General features: G+C 41.8%; 1 protein-coding gene across 3 annotated transcripts in view; it reads right to left on the minus strand.

Moving 5' to 3' along the window:
* Window positions 1-24,734, minus strand: part of PHKA2 (phosphorylase kinase regulatory subunit alpha 2) — a 96,711-nt gene that overhangs the window by 53,468 nt on the left and 18,509 nt on the right. For all 3 annotated transcript variants that reach the window (XM_070289849.1, XM_070289847.1, XM_070289848.1), the window contains exons 3-8: window positions 13,343-13,501; window positions 10,087-10,134; window positions 8,807-8,975; window positions 4,001-4,083; window positions 1,681-1,761; window positions 481-579 (exon numbers count right to left, since the gene is read on the minus strand). In XM_070289849.1, coding sequence (XP_070145950.1) covers window positions 481-579; window positions 1,681-1,761; window positions 4,001-4,083; window positions 8,807-8,975; window positions 10,087-10,134; window positions 13,343-13,501 — 639 coding nt within the window. The remainder of the gene's footprint in view (window positions 1-480; window positions 580-1,680; window positions 1,762-4,000; window positions 4,084-8,806; window positions 8,976-10,086; window positions 10,135-13,342; window positions 13,502-24,734) is intronic.

Raw genomic sequence — 24,734 nt, forward strand, 5'->3', positions numbered from 1 at the left:
TTTGCCATTTCCCCCATATCATCTCTCCACCATTCATTTTGCCACTACCCTCTAACAAGATTCCACCACACGCCCAAGTGAACTACTGCTTGTCAATCATCAAATCTGGGGACCTCATGAAATAAACCTAAGAGAAAACCAGCTACATGCTCCAAAAAACGTAAAATTGACTTTGCCTCCAACAGAACACAGTTGTCTTGATTGCTGACTCCATACAAACACCACTGCTGTATCTTATGTTTGCACAGTCCTTTCTGGCTCACAAAGTACTCTGACAAATTAAGCTGATTAATTCTGATTCTCGTGACTACCTTGTGGGGGTAGGTCCTAGTATGCCCATTTTATGGATGAAGGAACTGAAGCTCAAAGAAGCCAAGAGCCACCAAGCTAGGAAGCTGGGGAATCTGAACTGGAGCCCAAGTCCTCTCTGCCATGAGTCTCCGTCTCTACTCTCTGGATGTGAGAACCTTGAGCCATCACCTGGCAGTGTTCCACCTCATCCGGCAGGACATGGATTACAGACTTGCGACCTCCATGGGCTCCAAAAAGGTCCAGTTCATCAATTGCTTCAAGGGCTGCCTACAAGCACAAGTACGAATTACTGAGTATGGGTAGTACACATACACTCCTATATCTTGTACTTCTTTTTCATTAAGCAATCGAGCACATATGTTTTCCCACAGGTGATGAAATTCATCTTTAAAATCCAGCTAAAGTATCCTATACTCATGTTCTATCCTTATTTTCAGAGCTTTCCTGTGTTTTGCCTTGTTGCAGGAACAAGATAGAGAAAATAGAAAACCATTTCCCAAAATGAAGTTAGTATTCTACCAAAAAGCAAAATACTAACAACACAGCATCGTGAGTGTAAGGGGTGGGGGGCTAAATTCACCTATTTCAGTGGTTAACTTCTAACAGTAGCATGTTTGGCACTTAAGAAAGTAAACTGTTTTAGTATTAAGTATGTTTTCCATCGGTTGACCTTAACAGGGAATATTTATTGTTGCTTTAAAAATTATAGTTCTGGAGTCTTTACTCTGTAAAATTCTGCTTCAGCCTTGAGGAAGAGGGAATGGAGGAGGCATGCTAAATATCTAAGGCAAGAGACGTCAGCTGGTGGCCAGCTGGCTGAAATTGCCCCATGGTCATGTTTGGTTTGGCCTGAGGAAGTTTTTAAAATGATCTTAAATTAGAACACCTTTACAAAGTCTGCAGTGTCCTCAATACATGCCATTCCCCCCCATTATTTTTCTATCTCGCTGGCTTCACTTGTTTATATTATGTGCCTGACCTGACCCTGTAGACTCTTAAACATGTGAGCCCTGCCCTACAAAATGCTCATATTCTTCAGCCCTCTTTATGACCCAGGAAACAAGACTGGGCATCATATATCCAGTTTTGTAGATAATAGCAAGAGCTTAGATGCATGGGTGATGATACTGGATAATAAGGAGGGAAATGCACCGATTTTCAGGCACATGCAGATTTAGGTGTAGGAAACCTCCATTCTTTACCTATAATTTCAGTTGGTTGGGGTACATGGACCACTTGAATTTCATACTTGCTGTTGACTTTTGAAAAATAAGCTAACCAGATCAAATCCAAACCCCTAAGGATAAGAACCAAACCAAAGCCATTAAAGAGGCATAGGAGGAAGAACAAACAAGACCAGACTGTCACCTTGGCCATTCCTACAGAGCTTGCATTCAATTCTGGAATACCCTGATTAGTCTTATCTCCACGTTCCCACATTCCATAATCCTGTTGGAGAAAAAGGTGAAAAGAGGTATTAATAGATGACAAGTACTATGGAAAAATGACTCCTTTATGTCACTGTAGGCATCATGAAATGTGACTATCTCTTCCCAAAGGGTACCAAATTCATGCCTTTACACACTCAAGCTGTATTCTTTCTTGATTTCAGTGTATTTGTCCTCTGGTTAGAGTTCTGGAAATAAATACTCAAGTAGAACAAAGAATGCATGCGAAGACACTCAGTTTTCTTATTTCTAAAAGTTAATCATTTGTAAGAAACTCATGATTTATAGAGAACAAAATGTTTTATCTTAAAAGGCTGACCTTTATTCACCTAATACGTCTAAACTTGCATTAAATTGTAAGATGGAATAAAGAAGAAATGGGTTATAACTGGGTGAAATCAACCAAACTATTTAAAATAATAGATTACCTTTTGAGAAAAAAATGCTCAGCAGTAATGGGTGCAAAGTCAAAACTGAGGCTCAGAACACTAAACTTGCCTGGTATTTTGAAATGAATTAATACGAATTGGCTTAGGATAGCCCGTCCACATAGAGGACTTGATACATACATACTTAACTTTTATAGCTCATATTTTCACTGAAGAAATCCAGGCACTGGATACCATTTTGAAATAATGCTATATACAGTATTTTACAACCCAAGAAGAACAGGACCAATGCCAACATTCTGGCACTTATCATTATTAGAGAAAGATGAACATTTTCAGAATAAGACATTTCAGACTCAGACACACTAGAGTGACTGTAGACTCTTCCCTGCCATGCAGGCCTCATGGCTGACTCCAGAACCCCTTCCTTCAGTCCTCTGCACAGTGGGGCCTTTCCATTCCAACCCGTCCTCATTCCAACCCTGGAGCCGATTGCCTGACTCATCCTTAGAAACTGCTTTGATCAGCTTGCTCCACAGCACGAGACTCTAACCTGACAACCTGTTTATTCCCTAGTGGATCATGTTCAAATCTCTCTCTCTGATGGCCTTACCTCTATGATCCAGCCCCACACTTCCTGCCTGTCCACAAGCTGACTTTAATTCCTACTATTCTGGAGCACTCAGCTGTCACCCTAAGACACCCTTTACTCCATCCTCCACCCCTCCCCTTCCCCCACACTCACAGCCATTCCTGATACTCTCGCACCCCTTTCCCTCCTCCTGCTTATCTGAGCCCTACTCATCTACCAACATCCAACTCAAGTTCCACCCTTTCTACAAAGCCTTCCCCAGTTTCTTCAGACCAGGCTTTGTCAACCTCGGCGGTACTGACATTTGCAGCCTACTCATTCTCTGTTGTAGGGGGGCTGTCCTGTGCACTGGAAGGTGTTCAGCTGCATCCCTGGCCTCCACCCTCTAGATGCCAATAGTACCCGCTCCCCTGTTGTCAACATCGAAAATGTCTCCAGACATTGCCTGGTTTCCCTGGGAGAGCCAAAGACTGCTCCTGGTGGACGATTACTGCTTCAGACCTGGGGTCAGCAAGCGCTTGCCCTGGCACCGAATCCGGTCTGCTACACCTGTGATCCAGAAATAAGGTCTATTTGGGCCACAGCTGCACTCACGAGGTCAAAGGTTGTCTATAGCTATTTGTGTGGTATCAGTACAATGGCAGAGTTAAATAGCAGCAAGAGAGACCACAGAGACTGGAAGAGCTGAGAAGATTTACTCTGGCCCTTTCCAGAAAAAGTTTGCTGATCCTTGTTGGTAGCTCTTTATTAAAAACAAAAAGCAAACTCTAGCCTTTCATTACTGCTCTTCTGGCCAGCTTTGCAGTTTAGCTGTTCTCTACAAGTGTGTGAGGCTCAGCTCTCGGTAGCAGACAGCAGCCTGGAGGAACTGAGTGTGTAGGTATTTCCACCCATCACCTAGCCCGGGGCACCTGTCTGGGTCCAGCCTCTCTCCCTGTGCGCTGCCTCGGGCACTGGTGTTGCCCTTCACCCTGATTCAGGCTCCCAGTACACATGCCACAGGGTATTTGAGGATCTTATTTAAAATGAACCTAATGAATTCAAACAGAGCATATGGCACATTTCAACAACAAGAGCTCCCCAACTGAGTTCCTGGACACAAATGTGCAGTTTATGTGCAGAGGTGACATAATCTTATACCTCTAATCTTGCTAACCTTCGGGTCAGCCCCAGACAACCTGGCCCTCAAACAGCTGTGTGATTTTTATCCTTCCTGACACTGTAAAACACTGGAAAATAAACACTGGATTTGAACTTACGGCAACTTTATACGCAGCTTCTATGTAAAAAACAAGATTCTGTATGAAGGCCACCTCGTCAAGAGTGAAAATAATACGTAAGCCTACAAAAGAAAAACAAACAGTTTACGGAGTTATGTTGTAAAGAGAGAGTTGCCAATTACAAATGACAAATCTTATACTAGAAAATAAATTATATACCCTCATTTGCATTTTTCTTACTAGGGCATCAAAAATTAAGTATGAAGTCAGTCATAACAGTTAATGTCTAATTTGGGAAGGAAAGAGGGGAGGAAGCAGGGAGAGAAGGATAGGGAGGGAAAGATGGAGGAAGGAAGTGAGAGGGTAACAGGCAGGAAGGCCAGGGGTCTCCAAAGGGAGGAAATAGCCTGCAAGTGTCAGGCATTTTTATCTCCCTTAAGCGGCAGGAAGAAACAAACTAGCGATATTTTTTTCCTTCTCTATACAAATTTAAAAGGAGGTTTCTCTTAAAATTCTGTGTTGCCATGACACCTGGTTTCACCTGAAGTTAACCAATGCCTTTTTCTTATGGAAATGTTTATCTTAAGCTATGGTAATGTACTATGCATTTACCCCAAACTCTGTCTTCAAATCGGTTCCACCTTTTGGCTCAGAACCTACTTGATAAACCAGTATGTTATACTCCGATATCGTTCCTCATGGTGCTCTGCCCTTCTTCAAGATTCAAGCTAATCCTTTTATGGCCCAAGATGAACCATTTGGAGCCAAGATTATCCCAAAATACATCCTATGGGTGAGGGGCCTGGTGCCATTCTGAGTTTTGAGACATTCCTTTCTTTCATTAACAGACTGCTGATGACTATATAACATCCAGCTAAAGACTAGCAGGGGGGTACTCTTTCTGCCCCCTTCTGATGCCTACGTCAGAAGCTTTCTCTGTCTCCTTTATACTTTAATAAAACTTTATTGCACAAAAGCTCTGAGTGATCAAGCCTCGTCTCTGGCTCCGGATTGAATTCTTCTCCTCTGGGGGCCAAGAATCCCGGTGTCGTAATTCAACAACAACCTTTCAGAAGGAAGGAAGGAAGGAGGGAAATAGGATGGGAAAGAAGGAGGGAGGTAGTGAACAAGGGAGGGAAGGAGAAAAGGCAGACGGAAGGAGGGAAGGAAGGAAGGTGATAAAAAAGGAGGGAAAGAAGGAAAGATAGAATGAGAAAAGGAAGGAAAGAAGAAGGAGAAAAGGGGTAAAAGATATAAGGGAGGGAGGGAAGGAAGGAAGGAGGGAAGAACAGAATAAGGAGAGTAGGAAGGAAGGAGAGAAGAAGGGAGGGAGGGGAGGAGGGAAAGAAGGAGAGGAGGAAGGAGGAAGGGAGGGAAGGAAGGATGAGGCAGGAAGGGAGAATGGAGGGAAGGAGGGTAGAAAGGAAGGAGAAGGGGCTGGAAGGAGGGAAGGATAGGAAGGAAGGAGGGAGAGGGGAAATAAGGAGGGTGGGAGGGAGGGAGGAAAGGAGTGAACAGAGAAGGGAGAGAAGGAGAGCAAAAGGAAAGGAAGGAGGAAGATGAGGGCAGGAAGGAAGGAGGGAGGGAAGAAAGGGAGGAGAGAAGGAAGGAGGGAAAGAAGTTGAGAGGGAAGGACAGAAAAAATGAAGGGAGGAAGTAGGGAAGAAAGGACAGAGGGAAGGATGGAAAGAGGGGAGGAAGGAAGGAGGGGAGAAAGAGAGGGAGGAGAAGAGAGGAGGACAGGACAGGAAGGAGGAGGAGGGCAGAAAGGAAGGAAGAAAGGTGAGAGGAGGAGGGCAAGATGGAAGGAAGGAAGGGGGCTAGAAAGGAAGAAGACAGGGAGGCAGGGGAGGCAGGAGGGAGGAAGGGAAGGAGGGAAGGGGAAATAAGGAAGGAGAGAGGGTAAGAGGGAGCGATGAAAGGAAGGAGAGAGAGGGGGAAGGAGAGAGGAAGGGCGAGGGGAAGAGAGAGGGATGGAATGAAAGTGAGGGAGGGAAGGAGGCGAGAAGGGAACGAAGGAAGGAAAGACAAATGGAGGTAGGTATGGAAGGGGGAGGAGGGGAAGGAAAGAAGGAAGGAGGCAGGGAGGGCGGGAAGGAGAGAGGGAAGGCAAGTAGTAGGGAAGAAAGGAAAGAAAGGAAGGGTGGACAGGAAGAGGACGGGAAGGAAGGAGGGAGGGCAAGGACAGAAGGAAGCAGTCAGGGAGAAAGGAGGAAAGGAGGGAGGGAGGGAAAGAGGGAAGGACAGGACAGTGGAAGGAAGGAGGGTAGAAAAGAAGGGAGTGAATGAAGGAGGCAGGAATGGAAGGAAGGAGGGAGAGGAGGAGAGAGGGAAGGAAAGATGGTAGCAGGGTAGGAATAAGGTGAAGGAAGATGGAAGGTGGGAAGGAGGGAGGGAAGGAAGAAATGAGAGAAGGAAAGAGGGAGGGATGGAGGGAAGGTGGGAGAGAAGGAGGGAGGGAAGGAATGTGGGAGGGATGGAAGGAGGGAAGGAGGGGGAATGGAGGGAGGGAAGGAAGCAGGGAGTAAAGGAAGGAAGGAGGGAGGGAAGGAAGGAGGGCACAAAGTGGAAAGGAAGGAAAGATGGAAGGAAGGAGGGTAGAGAGGAAGGAGGGAGCGAGAACAGGGTGAGAGAGGGAAAGAGAAAGGGAGGGAAGGCTCATGGGAGGGACAGAAGGAAGGAGGGGAGGAGGGAGGGAAGGAAGGATGCAGGAAGGAAGTAGGGAAAGACGGAAGGATGGTAGACAGGAAGGAAAGAAAGAGGAAAGCATGGAGAGGAGGAGGGAAAGAGGATATAAAGGAAAGACGGAGAGAAGGAAGGAAGGAGGGAGGGCAGGAAGGAAGAAAGAACGGAAGGTGGGAAAAGGAAAGAAGCAAGGGGAGAAGGAAAGAGTGAGAAATGAAAGTAAGGAAGCAGGGAAGGATGGGGAGGAGGCTAGAAAGGAAGGAGGGAGGATGGGAATAAAGGAGGCAGGGAGGGAAGGAAAAGAAGAAAGGGGAGAGAAGGAAGGAGGGAGGAAAGGAAGGATAGGAGGAGGGTAGGAAGAAGGGAAGGAAGGAAGAATGGAAGGGGAAGAAGGGAGGGAAGGAAGAAATGAGAAGGAAAGGAGGAGGGATGAATGGAAGGAAAGTGGGAGGGATGGGAGGAAGGAAGCAGGGAGAGAAGGAAGGAGGGAAGAAGTGGAAGAGTAAAGAATGGATGGATGGAAGGAGGGGGGGATGGAAGCAAAGAGGGAAGGAGGGAAGGAAGGAGGGAAAGAGGGAATGAAGGAGGGAAGGAAGGAAGGAGAGGAGGAGGGATGGAAGGAAGGAAAAGGAGGGAAGGATAGGATGAAGGAAGGAGAGTAGAAAGGAAGGAGAGAGGCAAGATAGAAAGTGGGGAGGAAAATAAGGAATGAGGGAAGGATGAAAGGAAGGAGGGAAGGAAAGAGTGAGGACAGAAAGGAGGGCATGAAGGAGGGAGCCAAGGAAGGATGGAAGATAAGAATGGCTCCACTTTTGTCTGTGTGCCTAGGAGGAGAAATGATTGAAAGAGATGTGGGGTCTTCATATACGTGTGGGATTTGTGCAGAAAGATTCCACAGAGCCAGCATTTTAGCCCAGCATAACCACTGTCTTATCCTTGAGTAAAGCGCAGGGTGGGTATTTTCCCCCAATGGCCAGGTTGGGAAAGGAGAGCCCCCAACCACAGGCAATGGCTCTTCAACTCATGGAAACGCCAGCTCCCAGCACCTGCCCAGGAGGTGCACCCATGTACTGAAGCAGGCAATAACCAGGAAAGCAAGCTTGAGTGTACAGCTGGTTGACAAATACATGTAAAGTATGAATTCTTGAAACTGGTGTGGGTAAGATACATACTCTTACATCACTTGCGGGGGTGGGGGGGTGCGTGGTTAACTGGTAAAGTAAAAAAGAAAATGCAAGTGAAGTCATTCAGTCATGTCCAACTCTTTGTGACCCCATGGGCTATTTAGCCTACCAGGCTCCTCTGTCCATGGATTTTCCAGGCAAGAATACTGGAGTGGGTTGCCATTTCCTTCTCCAAACTGGTCAACTGTTCTGCAAACAATTTGGCAATGAGTATAAGTAGCCTTTGAATGATATCAAACTAAGAGAAGGAAGCAAATAGATATGAGGGTCAAAGTTTGTATTGCAATACAGTTATGATAGGTAAACAGAAGAATAAAGAATAGTTTAATTATGGAATATCCATTGGTAAAGTCACTAAAATTGTTTATGAACACCTTTAATATTATGGGAGAAATGCTTAAGTTATAATGCTATGTAATGAAAACACTATATGCATACCATATAATCTGAAATATGTTTTTTAAACTACAGTGAAAAAAAAAAAAACCTGGAGGAGACACATTCAAATGACAATTATCAGTGAGATTTTTTTCCTTTGTATTTCATTATATTTTCCAAACCATCTACAGTGAGCTCATCTTAACTTTCATAACCAAAACATCCTTTTCAAGTCCCAGGTTTATTCACAAAGCCATAACACTATTATTTCCTGATTTCTCCTATTTTTGGAGTTTCACGTTTGCAGTCTGAAGTAAATACAAAGCCTTTAACCCAGGAGCATGAATTTTCGGGACTGGAGGGAACAGCTCTGCGACACAGCAGCTAAGCGGCCTAACTCAAGGCCGCCTGGTGCACAGAGCAGGCGCAACAGCCCTGCGAGGGCTCAGGAAGCTGACTGTCAACAGAGCCACAGAATCAGGGCATATAATGTAATGCAAAAAAGCAGCTTATATTGAATACTGGTCAATGCCTGCCCCTCCCCGCCCCTTCGGGATGGTCACTCTCAATTCAACGGGCTCCATCAGGCCTGGCTCACCGGAGGCTGTCATCTGGGCCAGAAACAGGAGGAAGAGGGAGGTGGCATCCACCTGGAGGTGGCCCCACTGGTCGTCGCCCACCACAGTGCTGCAGGTAGCAGTGTTGTACTTGGCGTGCAGGCTGTCCTTGGTACTCTGAGTGTGCTTGAACCTCTCCACTTTATCCACCTGAGGAAGACAGCAAGCCGGCTGCATGGCTGAGGGGTTCATGGCTGGCAGGGTCATTATCTTGGATTTAGACCTTTTATCTGTTACCTCTGGGAGACAGAGGGATGGAAGGTAGGGGACGAGTGCTCACTAGTGAGCATCACACAGAGGGGGTGGGGGTGTGTGTCTCTTCCTGCCCATCACCAGAAATGTCTTAGTCTACTGGGATTTTAACAAGCTCTGCAAGCTTGAGAGGTCAAGCCAAAGGGTTTCCTTGTTTGCTATTCCCAGCATGAGCTGTGACACATAGTAGGAACTCAATGAGAGGGAGGGAAGGAATGAGGGAAGAGGGGAGGAAGAGGCCCTTTTCTTCCTCTGTAATTTCCAATCCTATTTCCTTATGTTGAAAAGAAAAGAACAACGATGCTTTTCAAAACTAATGGGAATGTGCCAATCAAAGGTGGGGACTGTACCATATTCATCTTGGAATCTGTACAGATTCTAGTACGATGTTCTGTACAGAGTACATGCTCAAGAAACTGTTCTACCTCTCACTGAAAATACCAGTAAATATTACTGTCAAGTTTTAAAAACTCAAGCATTTCGACTCAAAGTGAAAGCAGCTCAGTCATGTCCAACTCTTTGTGACCCCATGGACTATATAGACCACGGAATTCTTCAGGCCAGAATACTGGAGTGGGTAGCCTTTCCCTTATCCAGGAGATCTTCCCAACCCAGGGATCGAACCCATGTCTCCTGCATTGCAGGCAGATTCTTTACCAGTTGAGCCACAAGGGAAGTCCAAGAATACTGGAGTGGGTAGCCTATCCCTTCTCCAGTGGATCTCCCCAACCCAGGAATCGAACTGGGGTCTCCTGCATTGCAGGTGGATTCTTTACCAACTGAGCTATGAGGGAAGCCCTGAAAAGACTTTGAGAAAGTATTCTCTGAGTCTGGTTCTATGCTATATTAAAATTACTGAAGATAATTTTAAAAGGAGAAAGTAAGCTAAATTTTTTCAATTTCTCATCTTGAGAAGTTCAAAACACTCTAAAACTGATGGTTGTCACCAGGAAAATGATAAAGCACCCACTCAGATGACCCAAAAATACATCTGTCATTTTCTGCCTACCTGTCTCATCATGCACTGGAGAAGACCTCGCATCAGTTTCACCACATTCTGTGGAAATAAAATGGGATCAGTAACAAGGCCAGCTTCCCTGCTCCATGAAAACAACCTCCTCCCCACATGACAGGTAAGCCAGTGCTGCCTGGAACCTTCCCCAAGAAGGCATATACAAGCACTTTGATTGTTTAGATTATTTCTACTTCTCCATTCCATCACAAAGAAAGAAAATCTTGATGAAGTGACTTATCTCAAATAAAGATGTTGGACCAGATGGTCTCTTCTGGTGCTGAAATCCAGTGACTCCTGCTATTTTATTCAAGATAATTTTTATAAGCCTAGTACCTTGGAGCTTTATGTCTCAATTTTTAGTAATTTATTTTTGTTATACTAAGGATGAATTAAGTCCACCCTGCCTGCCCCAAAGTAATGATGCTTTGCCAAAACAGCCATTTGTGACACCATTACTGGACTATTGAGTAAAGTTCTTACAAAATGCAAGTAGTTGCCAAAGTTTGTTAGTAATACATATTAGAACCAATTATGGACCTAGAGAGGGTCATACTGAGTGGAGTAAGTCATACAGAGAAGGAGAAATATCATATAACAATAATTATTATAAACAATAACAACATGATAATCAGACATTCTATTCTAGTATTGTACAAAACACTTTACTTAGATTCCCACTAATTCTTGCAACACCCTTTTGAGGTAGGTGTTATTATTTCCCCACTTTACAATGAGGAACCTGAGGCTGATGAATCAACACTGCTCAAGTCTCTCAGCTGGCAAGGGGTGGAGCAGGACAGAGCTCAGGCCCTCTGACTCCAGAGTTTGAACTCCTTGTCAATACATTATATTGCCACTCTCTTCCTCCACAGTTCAGGCCCACTGAAAGATGGTCTTCATATGTCCTATTAAATCCACTAGAAAAAGACTTCACAAGTGGCTAGAGAATGGGGTATTTTTAGGTCAAAGTTAGCTGGCTGAAAGAACTTCCTTCCCGGGGCCATTAGCATCTCCTCTCTTACACAATGAACATGGTTTGCAGGCTAAGACGTAGTGAAGGGCCACCAAAGATAATTATGGGAGAAAAGTCTGAAATGGATCACCCTTCAGATTCTTCATTCTCTAAAATCCTAGGATTCTAGAGTATAATCTCACTTTATGTCAGAAACTCTTTTGATGCAGAAAATATTACCTCATAATTAAAAGGTATAATTAACACTGTCAAAATTAATATTTCCTACAGTGCGTAGCATAAACATTTGCCAATTGACTTCCCCTCAAATAAGGTTATTTTCCATTGTGAAGAGGCCCAGTGGTTCCCAACTGGGGGTGACATTAGCATCCCCCGGGGGTGGGGGAGCATTTAGAAATGTGAGGGTGGAGGCATTTTTATTGTCACTCTGATGGGGATGGGAGCTATAGGCATTTAGTAAGTAAGGACTAAGGATGTTACGTGTCCTGCAATGCATGGGACAGTCTCACACAATGAGCAGCTGTACTGTCTAAGCCCCAAATGGAATAGTGTCCATGTTGAGGATCATTGGAAGATCCAGTGTTATTAACCACACTAAACAAATCAAACAACGTGGTCTGTTTGTGCCTCTCTATTGTCAGTCATAGAGCAGCAAATCTAGTCAACTCTAACCCAGATCAGAAATTGCTTACAGAAGAGAGGTAGTGGGGTGTGTGTGAGAGAGAGAGAGAAAGAGAGAGAATAGCTAGGCATGGCTTAACTTGGATTTTACGTCAGGAGGATAGAAAATTTGGAGAACATGAATATCAAATTATTACAGTTAAATGAACGATTCACTTATGTAACTGCCATCCAGGTTCTTGGAGGAGCATTCAATGCTTGCTGTATGCATTTTAAATACTACCCCTTAGCTCCAAGACTAGGTGATTTCATCACCTCATACTTAGCACGTCTAGTCAAATGGTCCTTTCCCTGCTCGCACAGACAGGCTTCCTCTCTTAGCTTCCCTACTGCTGACAAGGCTGCCTGCCACTCAGGCCCACTTTGTTTATGATAGGGCCACAAGAATTCTCCCTGGCCTGATGACCCACTGGCTGTGTGGGCCAATAAGCAGTGTGCAAACCAAAGACAAATCCCAAAGGCACTCATGCCATGAGAATGATACTTCTACACATCAATGCTCCTTGTAGGGTAAGGAAGGTAGAGAAAGCAAGGCTAGGAAAAAGAACTGAGACCAGCACTTTAAGGAACAGATCACCTTTAATGAGGCGAGAAGGGGCAGCAGTCAGATTAGTGACCTGCTGCCCTAAACCAAGAAGAGAGTAAGTATATAATAGGCATATATGTGGAAATCTACTGTCTTAAGGGGGGCCTGTTCTTCTCCAAGGTTGTTCGGAGTAATTATCTCTTAAATGGCTGGGGCAAGGAATTCTGGAGATCGCCAGAGGCTGGACCAGCTGGGAGCTGGGTGTAATCAACCTTAATGTCTATTTGTTTTCTTCCGGTGAGAGTGTTCTTTATTTTGCATAGAATGGTGGGGAGGACCGGGAGGGGAGTTTTAACTCCAGGCTATTTTGAGCCATGTAACTTTCCTTCACTCCTTACTTCAACGCTATTACTCAGAACACTGGAAATACCTCCGTGCTCAGGGGCAGATTATTTTCTTACATACTTACTGATGGCAAGTCTTAGCTTTGGTAGGTATGCTGGTTTCTGATTTTGGAAAACAATAAAGGACTTCATTGTGCCATATGATAACATGGGTATGAAAACTGGACAATATCAGCGTGGTTCAAAATTAAAGGGTATTGTAAATTAATAAGACTGCTTTGGAATGATTCAAACTAGAAAGGCATTTTGCAAAACTGTTTTAAGTAGTGGCAACACTGTTTGAATAAATATCCTTTCAACATGAGGACTCCACAGAGCATACATCTTGAAATGTGGAGTTCTAGTGTGCTGCTTTAAAAATAATCATGTTAGTTTATAATGACATCTCCTACGTGAGTATGTATAAAACTGACAGAGCATGTGTAAGAGAAATGTAGCTAGTTAGAAATTTGGATATCCACTCAGCGTGATTGTTGTTTTTTATGGAGGGGGAAAAAAAAAAACCTCAAAAGGAGAGACATGAGAGGTTGAGAGACCAAATATCCTACAACAGAAACAGAGGCGACGCCTGCACCAGGCTTTTTTGCAGACAGTTACTTCCTTGTAGGCTTTTCAGTCCAAGGAAAAGGTGCTGAGCACCAGGCTAGAGCTGCCAGTCAGCCTTACCTGCTCCAGCTCGTAGGCCTTGGCCTTGTCCTCGTCGCGGTCGGCGTTCTTGCGGTAGGCCATGCCCAGGCCCCACACGGCCAGGATGCTGTAGATGTTATCCCGTACCCAGGCATCCTTCTGCTCATGACTGGCTGACATCAGCCCCGTGATGGGATTCTATCAGAGAGGAGACACGAAGTGACAGCACCACCTTTCATCCAGCACCTGGGCCAGGAACGCTCACCTTAAGCGGGGCACAATGAGGACTGGGACGAGAAATGAAGAGCCCAGAGTTCCAACCCTTGCCCTGGTACCACAGTGTGATCTTGGGTGGGCAGTGACATCACTTTTCTAGGTTTGGGTTTTCTGCATAATGAGGATATTAGACTAAAAAAAACCTCTAAGGCACCTTTTAACTTGTAGTACTTTTTGTTTTGCTTTCAGATGAGACCATACTGTTGTAAGTGACAAACAGAAGAAACAGCAAACAGAAAAAGCCTACAAGGCTTTTACAAACCTGTGTAATATGGAATTAATTCTTCATCTCCTGTCGTGTTTCCACTTCAACTGGTAAAGCACTGAACATGAGAGCAAGGAGCCCAACTTCACCACTCCAGCTGTGTGTGCCTGGGGAAACTGCCTGCCTTAAAAAGGAGGCACTGAGCAAGAGGCCATGGGGGGGGGGGGCGTTCTATGGAGCTATGATATCACCAGTATGTAAAAGGACAGCTGAGTCACTAAAAAGCCAGACCTTCACCAAAAAGTATACACAAATGTTCATAACAGCATTGTTCATAATAGCCCCAAAGAGGAAACAACTCAAATGTCCATCAACTGATGAATGGGTAAATAAAACATGGTCCAAACAATATTATTCCTGAAACAATATTCCTGAAATATTCAGGAATAAAAAGGAATAAACTACTAATACAGGCTACAGCATGGATGAACCTTGAAAATATTATGCTAAGTAAAAGAAGCCAGTTACAAAAGTCTACATACTGTATGATTTCAATTGTACAGAATGTCCAGAATAGAAAATCTATAGAGATAGAAAGTAGATGAGTAGTTGTCTAGGGCTGCAGGTAGGAGTGGGTGGGAGGAAATAGGGAGTGAGTGAGTGACTGCTAACAGGTTTTTTTCCTTTTGGGGGGTGATGAAAATGTTCTAAAATTGACTGTGGTGTTGATGTACAAATCTATGAGTATGCTAAAAAAAAAACCATTAAACTATACATGCTAGATAAATTGTATGTTAAGGAAATTATATCTCAATAAAGCTATTTTTTTTTTAGAATCTAGTCCTAATAAACTTTGTGCCTAGAAATAAAATTGATAAGATAGGAGAAGAATCACATAAATATAAAGCCTCTGTTGAACTTTTCCTGAAATTATGCACAGAAATATGTATCTAATAAAATACATCATAGCAATCAAAACCTTGCCAGCTTAAAATATTACTCAAAAGAGTACTAAATTATTTACAAAAGGGTTCATTAAAAAACCCTGTTGGGGGACTTCCCTGGTGGGCCAGTGGTTAAGAAGCTGCCTTCCAATGCAGGGGATGCAGGTTTGATCCCTGGTCAGGAAACCAGATTCCACATGCCCACAGGACAATTAATTCTGCACGCCGCAACTCGAGAAGTCCTCCTGCTCTAGAGCCTGTACTCGGCAACAAGAAAAGCCCGTGCACGATAACCAGAGCCGCCCAGTTGTTCTGCAACTAGAAAAATGCCCCTGTGGTGCAACAAAGAGCCTGTGTGCTACAACGAAGACCCAGCGCAGCCAAAAGCAAAACAAATGGAACCAAAAAAGCAAGAAAACAAACTCTGCTGAGTACTTTCAAAGTGAACGCCAAGGTAACTAGGTGAAAAAATATTGGCATAGTTTCAGATAGTCCCACCTAAGGAATTAAATATTTGACTTTCTCCTTTAACTAATCTATGCCCTCTTCAAAAACATCTAAAACACAACTGATACTCCTTTAGGGGAAGCAGCATTCCATGTATTGACATTGTTCTACAGCCAACAACTATAAACCAATGATATCAAAAGTCAACCAAAAAACAACAAAAAAACAAATATCAATCAGAAGTGAACTGTAGGAATGGCTGAAGGAAGGTACAAGTCTTTTCCCAATAGTGGACTCCTGGAGTTCTTTTTTAAAAAATTACTGGCACAAACAAGGTATATCATAAGCATCTTTATCTGTTCTGGAGCCATCAGGAGATCCAGAGGAAGAACTTGGCCCCTCCCTGGTGTACTTATCAACTGTGAGTCAGTTCTGAGACAAACAGCCTTCCAATGACACAGCAGTGACCGCCTACACAAAGTGCCAAGTGTGGTTTGGATTATGAAATGTCACTGTCCTGTTACCTGAAAGTCACCTCTTTGATTCTTTAACTGCTGAAGTGGAGCTAGACTATCTGAGCCTCATTCCACTACAGAGAAGCAGTTGGGGTGTTTCAGGGGATCCTCGCATTCAAAACTGCACATATAAGCCATGTTACATTAGGGTACTGCTGCACTCATCAAAAGGAGCACTTACTACTAGGAACTGAAAGCCTGGTCTCCCCAAGATTAATATGTTGAAATCTAATTCCCAGTGTGACAGTATTTGCAAGTGGGGCCTTTGAGAGATAATTAGGTCATGTGGGCAGATTGGTCAAGAATGGGAGCACTCTTAAGGAAGAGGAGGGAGAAGCTACAAGGAGAGCTACAAAGAGTCAACGGTAGTGTCCCAGTGCAATAGCACAAACCTGTGCTGAGGCTTAGCACTCCTCCTGTGGGAGAACTGACAATGACATCCCTTAACTGTAGAACAGGTGGATCAACACATGAGCCAAACGTAAACTGTGCTTTCAGCAAAAGCAAAGGGTGAACAAGTGGACAGCTTGTCTTTCAAATCCAGTCATTTGTAGGCCCCTCTCCAACATTTTTTCATTTCTATTTAGGGGAAGCACTGTTCCTAACTCCTATTTATCAAAGAAGAAAAAAAAAAGGAAAGGCCCTGAGGCCTAGGATAGATTGAGCCCAGGCTTGATCCCCTATACTGCAGTCACAGACAAGAAGAAAATGTTGGTGGCTTACATTTCTCATCCATGCCTTGTGTCCATCCATGTTCAGCTGTGGTTCTGCTCTGCTATCTTGCCACTAGGAACCAAGCTAAGCCCCCCACCCCAACACCTGCCACACACACACACACACACACACACACACACACACACACACACACTGCCCATCTCATACCAGAGAAGACAGACACAGTAAACCATGAGCACCTCTACAGGTGCTCACCAGAACTGACACATACCACTTCCTCTCTCATCTCAGTGATGAATGCAAGTCACATGACCATTCCTAAGTTCAACAGGATAGGGATGTGGAAGCCTCTCCCAGAGATGAGAAGCAAATAAATGAATAATCATTATGTGAATAACTGAACAACTATGCTGTCTTGATGACCTCACCTGCCAGCTGTGAAGCACAGGAAACTCTGTCTTCCACAGCCCACCAATTACTGAATCTAAAGTGCTCAGAGATTAATATGGTAATAAATTACTGGCCTTTTGCTTTTGGACTTATGAAAAAGTGCTAAAGTAATAAGCTGAAACCCTACTCTTTAGGGTTTGGGGTTTTCCTTGTGGCTCAGCTGGTAAAGAATCTGCCTGCAATGTGGGAGACCTGGGTTTGATCCCTGGGTTGGGAAGATCCTCTGGAGAAGGGAAAGGCTACCCACTCCAGTATTCTGGCCTGGAGAATTCCATGGTCTATATAGTCCATGGGGTCACAAAGCGTCAGACACGACTGAGTAACTTTCACTTCACTTCACTCTTTAGAGTAGCTAGAAGAGGGGGAAAGAATTGAGACGTTAATGTCAGATAAAGCAGACATCACAGCAAAGAAAATGACCAGGGATATAGAGGGATGTTACATAATAATGAAAGAGTCAGTTCACTCTGAAGACATAATAATCCTACATGTGTATGTACCTAGACAAGAGGCAAAGGGATACACACATAGTGACTAGGACAGAACAGAGACTGGAAGTAGATCCACACAAATATGACAAATGTCTAAACACAAAGTATATCGGAACATTTAAACATCCACATGCAAGAAAATGAACCTCAATCTAAATCTCACCTCTTACACAAAGTTAACTCAAAATGGATCACAGATCTAAATGTAAAATGTACACTTATTAAACTTTAAAAGAAAAACACAGGAAAAAAAAATCTTTAGAACTTAGAATTAGGTAGAATAAGCCATCGGAGAAGGCAATGGCACCCCACTCCAGTACTCTTGCCTAGAAAATCCCATAGACGGAGGGGCCTGGTGGGCTACAGTCCATGGGGTCGCTAAGAGTCAGACACGACTGAGTGACTTCACTTTCACTTTTCACTTTCATGCATTGGAGAAGGAAATGGCAACCCACTCCAGTGTTCTTGCCTGGAGAATCCCAGGGACAGGGGAGCCTGGTGGGCTGCCGTCTATGGGGTCGCACAGAGTCGGACACGACTGAAGTGACTTAGCAGCAGAATAAGCCATGATACCAAAAGTACCATGTATAGCAGAAAAGTTGATAAACTGAACTCTTTCAAAATTAAAAACTTTTGCTCTGTGAAAGACATTTAAGAGATAAAAAGACAAGCTATAGACTGGAGAAACTATTTGCATGTCACTTACTCAACAAGAATATAGAATACAGAAAGAACTCTCTCTCTCAAAAAAAAGGAAAGAACAGTCAAAACTCAATAGTAAGAAAACAACTATTGAAAAACTGGTTAAAAAAAAACCTTGAATACACACTTCACCAAAGAATATATATAGATAAATAAATAAAAGAAATAAAAAGAAGGCCAACATTAGCTATTAAGGAAATGCAAATTAAAACAACTGTGAGATACCACTACATGTCTACTGAATGGCTAAAAAAAATATAAAAAAAGATAATAATGCCAAACCACATGATCATCTCAATAGATGTCAAAAAAAGCATTTGACAAAATTCAACAGCCATTCAAGTTAAACACTCTTACCAAAGTGGACATGGAGGGAACATATCTCAACCTAATAAAAGCTATTGATGACAAGTCCAAAGCCAACATAATAATGGTGAAAAGCTGAAAGCCTTGTCAAAATCTGGTAAAAGACAAGCATGCCCACTCTATTCAACATAGTACTGGAAATCTTAGCCACAGAAATCAGACAAGAAAGAGAACTAAAAATATCCAAATTGGAAGAGAAGAGGTATAATTGTCATTATATGCAGATGACATGATTATATATATGTATATACATATAAGCCTTAAGACTCCACACAAAAACTACCAGAATAAACAATTTCAGCAAGATAGCAGGATACAAGATTAACATACAGAAATATGTTGCATTTCTTTACACTAACAATGAAATATCACAAATGGAAAGTAAAAAACAATCTCTCTTAAAATCACACACACAAAAAAACTAGGAATAAACCTAACCAAGGAGGTGAAAAATTTACATGCTGAGAACTATAAAACATTGAAAAAGGAAATGGATGATGATTTAAATACATGGAAAGATATCACGTGTTATTGGATTGGAAGAATATTGTTAAATGGTCATACTACACAAAGCAATCTATAGATTAAATGTAGGGTTTATGTGATCTCTCTCAAATTACCCAGGACATCTGTCACAGAACTAGAACAAATAATCCTAAAATTTATGCGGAACTAGAGAAGATCCAGAATTGCCAAAGCAAGCCTGAGGAAAAAGGACAAAGCTGGAGGCATAACTCTTCCAGACTTTAGACAATACTACAAGCTTACAGTAATCAAAAGAGCATGGTACTGGCACAGAAACAGACATATAGATCAGTGGAACAGAATAGAGAGCCCAGAAATAAACCCGCATACCTACAATCAACTCATCTTCGTCAAAGTAGGCAAGCATATACAATGCAGAAAAGACAGTCTTATCAGCAAGTGGTGCTAGGAAACCTAGACAGCCACATGTAAAGCAATGAAACTACAACACTCCCTCGGACAATATACAAAAATAAATTCAAATGTCCTAAAGACTTCAACGAAAACTTCCCTAATATGGGGAAGGAAATAGCCACCCAAGTCCAAGAAACTCAGACTCCCAAACAGGATAAACCTAAGGCGAAACAACCCAAGACACATATTAATCAAACTAACAAAGATCAAACAGAAAGAGCAAATATTAAAAGCAGCAAGGGAAAAGCAACAAACAACACACAAGGGGATCCCCATAAGGATAATAGCTGATCTTTCAATAGAAACTCTTCAGGCCAGAAGGGAATGGCAGGACATACTTAAAGTGATGAAAAGGGAAAAACCTACAACCCAGATTACTGTACCCAGCAAGGATCTCATTCAAATATGGAGAAATCAGAAGCTTTACAGACAAGCAAAAACAGAGAATTCAGCACCACCAAACCAGCTCTTCAACAAATGCTAAAGGGTCTTCTCTAGACAGGAAACACAGTAAAGGTTTATAAAAACAAACCCAAAACAACAAAGTAAATGGCAACGGGATTATACTTATCAACAATTACCTTAAATGTGAATGGGTTAAATGCTCCAACCAAAAGACAAAGATTGGCTGAATAGATAGAAATACAAGATCCCTATATATGCTGTCTACAAGACACCCACCTCAAAACAAGGGACACACACAGACCCAAACTGAAGGGCTGGAAAAAGATATTTCATGCAAATAGAGACCAAAAGAAAGCAGGAGTAGCAATACTCATGTCAGAAAATAGACTTTGAAATAAAGACTGTGGCAAGAGACAAAGGAAGCTACATAATGATCAAAGGATCAATCCAAGAAGATATAACAATTATAAATATATACGCCCCCAACATAGGCGCACCTCAATATGTAAGGCAAATGCTAACAAGTAAGAAAGGGGAAATTAACAATAACACAATAATAGTGGGGGACTTTAATACCCCACTCACACTTATGGATAGATCAACCGAACAGAAAATTAGCAAGGAAACACGAGCTCTACATAATACAATGGACCAGTCAGAACTACCTGACATATATATAGGGCATTTCACCCAAAAACAATGGAATTCACCTTTTTTTTTCAAGTGCACATGAAACATTCTCCAGGACAGATCACATCCTGGGCCATAAATCTAGCCTTGGTAAATTCAAAAAACTGAAGTCATTTCAAGTATCTTTTCTGATCACAATGTGGTAAGATTAGATGTCAACTATAGGAAAAAAAAAGACTATTAAAAATACAGACATATGGAAGCTAAACAACATGCTTCTGGATCACCAACAGATCACGGAATAAATCAAAAAAGGAAATCAAAATATGCATAGAAACAAATGAAAATAAAGCCATGACAACCCCAAACCTATGGGATTCAGTAAAAGCAGTGCTAAGAGGAGATTCATAGCAATACAAGCCTACCTCGAGAAACATCAAATAAACAACCTAACTTTACACCTAAAGCAACTAGAAAAAGAGAAGAACCTCAAAGTTAGTAGAAGGAAAGAAATCATAAAAATCAGAGCAGAAATAAAAGAAACGAAGGAGACTATAGCAAAAATCAACAAACTAAAAGCTGTTTCTTTGAGAAAATAGACAAACCATTAGCCAGACCCATCAAGAAAAAAAAGGGAGAAGAATCAAATCAATAAAACTGGAAATGAAAATGGAGAAATCACAACAGACAACACAGAAATACAAAAGATCATGAGACTACTATGAGCAATTATACACCAATAAAATGGACAACTTGGAAGAAATGGACAAATTCTTAGAAAAGTATAACCTTCCAAAAGTGAACCAGGAAGAAATAGGAAATTTTTAAAGACCCATCACAAGCACAGAAATCAAAATTGTAATCAAAAACCTTCCAACAAACAAAAGCCCAGGACCAGATGGCTTCATAGGTGAATGCTACCAAAAATTTAGAGAAGAGCTAACACCTATCGTAGTCAAACTCTTCCAGAAAATTGCAGAGGAAGGTAAACTGCCAAACTCATTCCATGAGGCCACCATCACTCTAATACCAAAACCAGACAAAGATGCCACAAAAAAGAAAACTACAGGCCAATATCACTGATGAAATAGATGTAAAAATCCTCAACAAAATCCTAGAGAACAGAATCCAACAATGTATTAAAAAGATCATACATCATGACCAAGTGGGGCTTTATCCCAGGGATGCAAGGATTCTTCAATATTCACAAAATTAATGTGACACACCATATTAACAAATTGAAAGATTAAAAACCATATGATTATCTCAATAGATGCAGAGAAAGCCTTTGGCAAAATTCAATACCCATTTATGATAAAAACTCTCCAGAAAGAAAGCATAGAAGGAACATACCTCAACATAATAAAAGCCATATTCCACAAACCCACAGCAAACACTATCCTCAATGATGAAAAATTGAAAGCATTTCTTCTAAAATCAGGAACAAGACAAGGATGCCCACTCTCACCACTACTATTCAACATAGTTTTTGAAGACCTAGCCACAGCAATCAGAGAAGAAAAAGAAATAAAAGGAATCCAGATTGGAAAAGAAGTAAAACTCTCCCTGTTTGCAGATGACATGATCCTCTACATAGAAAACCCTAAAAACACCACCAGAAAATTACTAGAGCTAATCAATGAATATAGTAAAGTTGTAGGATATAAAATTAATCCATAGAAATCCTTTGCCTTCCCATACACTAACAATGAGAAAACAGAAAGACACATTAAGGAAATAATCCCATTCACCATTGCAACAAAAAGAATAAAATACTTAGGAGTAAATTTATCTGAAGAAACAAAAGACCTTCCCTCATAGCTCAGTTGGTAAAGAATCCGCCTGCAATGCAGGAGATCCCGGTTTGATTCCTAGCTTGGGAAGATCCACTGGAAAAGGGAAAAGGCTACCCACTCCAGTATTCTGGCCTGAGTCAGACACAACTGAGCAACTTTCACTTTTACTTTTCACATATAGAAAACTATAAAACACTGATGACAGAAATCAAAGATGACACAAATGGATGGAGAAATATACCATGTTTGTGTATTGGAAGAATATAGTGAAAATGAGTATACTACCCAAAGCAATCTATAGATTCAACACAAGCCCTATCAAACTACCAATGGTATTTTTCACAGAACTAGAAAAAATAATTTCACAATTTGTATGGAAACACAAAAGCCTCAAATAGCCAAACCAATCTTAAGAAAGAAGAATGGAACTGGAGGAATCAACCCGCCTGACTTCAGACTATACTACAAAGCTACAGTCATCCAGACAGTATGGTACTGGCACACAGACAGACATATAGATCAATGGCACAAAATAGAAAGCCCAGAGATAAATCCACACAACTATGGATACCTTATCTTTGACAAAGGAGGCAAAAATATACAATAGAGAAAAGACAATCTCTTTAACAAGAGGTGCTGGGAAAAACTGGTCAACCACCTGTAAAAGAATGAAACTAGAACACTTTCTAACACCAAAAATAAACTCAAAATAGATTAAAGATCTAAACATAAGACCAGAAACTATAAAACTCCGAGAGGAAAACATAGGCAGAACACCCTGACATAAATCACAGCAAGATCCTCTATGACTCATCTTCCAGAGTAATGGAAATAAAAACAAAAACAAACAAATGGGACCTAATTGAACTTAAAAGCTTTGCACAATGAAGGGAACTATAGCAAGGTGAAAAGGCAGCCTTCAGAATGGGCGAAAATAATAGGGAACAAAGCAACTGACAAAGAATTAATCTCCAAAATACACAAGCAGCTCATGCAGCTCAATTCCAGAAAAATAAACAACCCAATCAAAAAATGGGCCAAAGAACTAAACAGTCATTTCTCCATACAGATGGCAAACAAACACATGAAAAGATTCTCAACATCACTCATTATCAGAGAAATGCAAATCAAAACCACAATGAGGTACCATCTCATCCTGGTCAGAATGGCTGCCATGAAAAAGTCTACAAACAATAAATGCTGGAGAGAGTGTGGAGAAAAGGGAACCCTCTTACACTGATGGTGGGAATGCAAACTAGGTCAGCCACTATGGAGGTCAGTGTGGAGATTCCTTAAAAAATTGGAAATAGAACTGCCATAAGACCCAGCAATCCCACTTCTGGGCATACACACCAAGGAAATCAGAACTGAAAGAGACATGTGTACCCCAATGTTCATTGCAGCACTGTTTATAATAGCCAGGACATGGAAGCAACCTAGATGTCCATCAGCAGATGAGTGGATCAGGAAGTTGTGGTACATATACACAATGGAATATTACTCAGCTATAAAAAAGAACACATTTGAGTCAGTTCTAATGAGGTGGATGAAACTGGAGCCTATTATACAGAGTGAAGTAAGCCAGAAAGAGAAACACCAATACAGTATATTAACACATATATATGGAATTTAGAAAGATGGTAATGATGACCCTACATGCAAGACAGTAAAAAGAGACACAGATGTAAAGAACAGACTTTTTGAGTATGTGGGAGAAGGCGAGGGTGGGATGATTTGAGAGAATAACACTGAAACATCTATATTACCATATGTAAAATAGATGACCAGTTCAAGTTCGATGCGTGAAGCAGGGCACTCAAAACCGGTGCTCTGGGACAACCCAGAGGGATGGGGTGGGGAGGGAGGTGGGAAGGGGGTTCAGAATGGTGGGACACATGTGTACCCATGGCTGATTCATGTTGATGTATGGCACAAACCACAATATTGTAAAGTTATTAGCCTCCAATTAAAATAATAAATAAATAAATACATTCAAATGTCCCAAAGACTTCAACACAGATGTGATATCAAACTCCTAGAAGAGAACATAGGCAAAACATTCACTGACATAAATTGTTGCAATGTTTTCTTAGGTCACTCTCCCAAGGTAACAGAAATAAAAGTAAAAGTAAACAGAACCATATCAAACTTAAAAGCTTTTGCATAGTAAAGGGAAACATAAACAAAAGACAACCAATGCAATGGGAGACAATACTTGCAAATGATGCAATCAACAAGGGTTTAATTTCTAAAATATACAAACAGCTCATACAACTCAATAACAAAAAACTAAACACAATTAAAAAAAATGGGCAGAAGACCTAAATAAACATTTCTCCAAAGAAGACATACAGATGATCAATAGGCACATGAAAAGATACTCAACATTGCTACTTATTAGAGAAATGCAAAATTAAAACTATGATGAGGTATCGCCTCACACCAATCAGAATGGCTATCACTAAAATGTCTACAAACAACAAATGCTGGAGAGGATGTGGAGAAATGGGAACTATCCTGCACTGTTGGTAGAATGTGGACTGGTGCAGTCACTACAGCAAACAGTATGGAGACTACTTAAAAAGTAGAA

Source organism: Ovis canadensis, chromosome X (assembly GCF_042477335.2).
Source record: "Ovis canadensis isolate MfBH-ARS-UI-01 breed Bighorn chromosome X, ARS-UI_OviCan_v2, whole genome shotgun sequence".
Taxonomy (NCBI): Eukaryota; Metazoa; Chordata; class Mammalia; order Artiodactyla; family Bovidae; genus Ovis; species Ovis canadensis.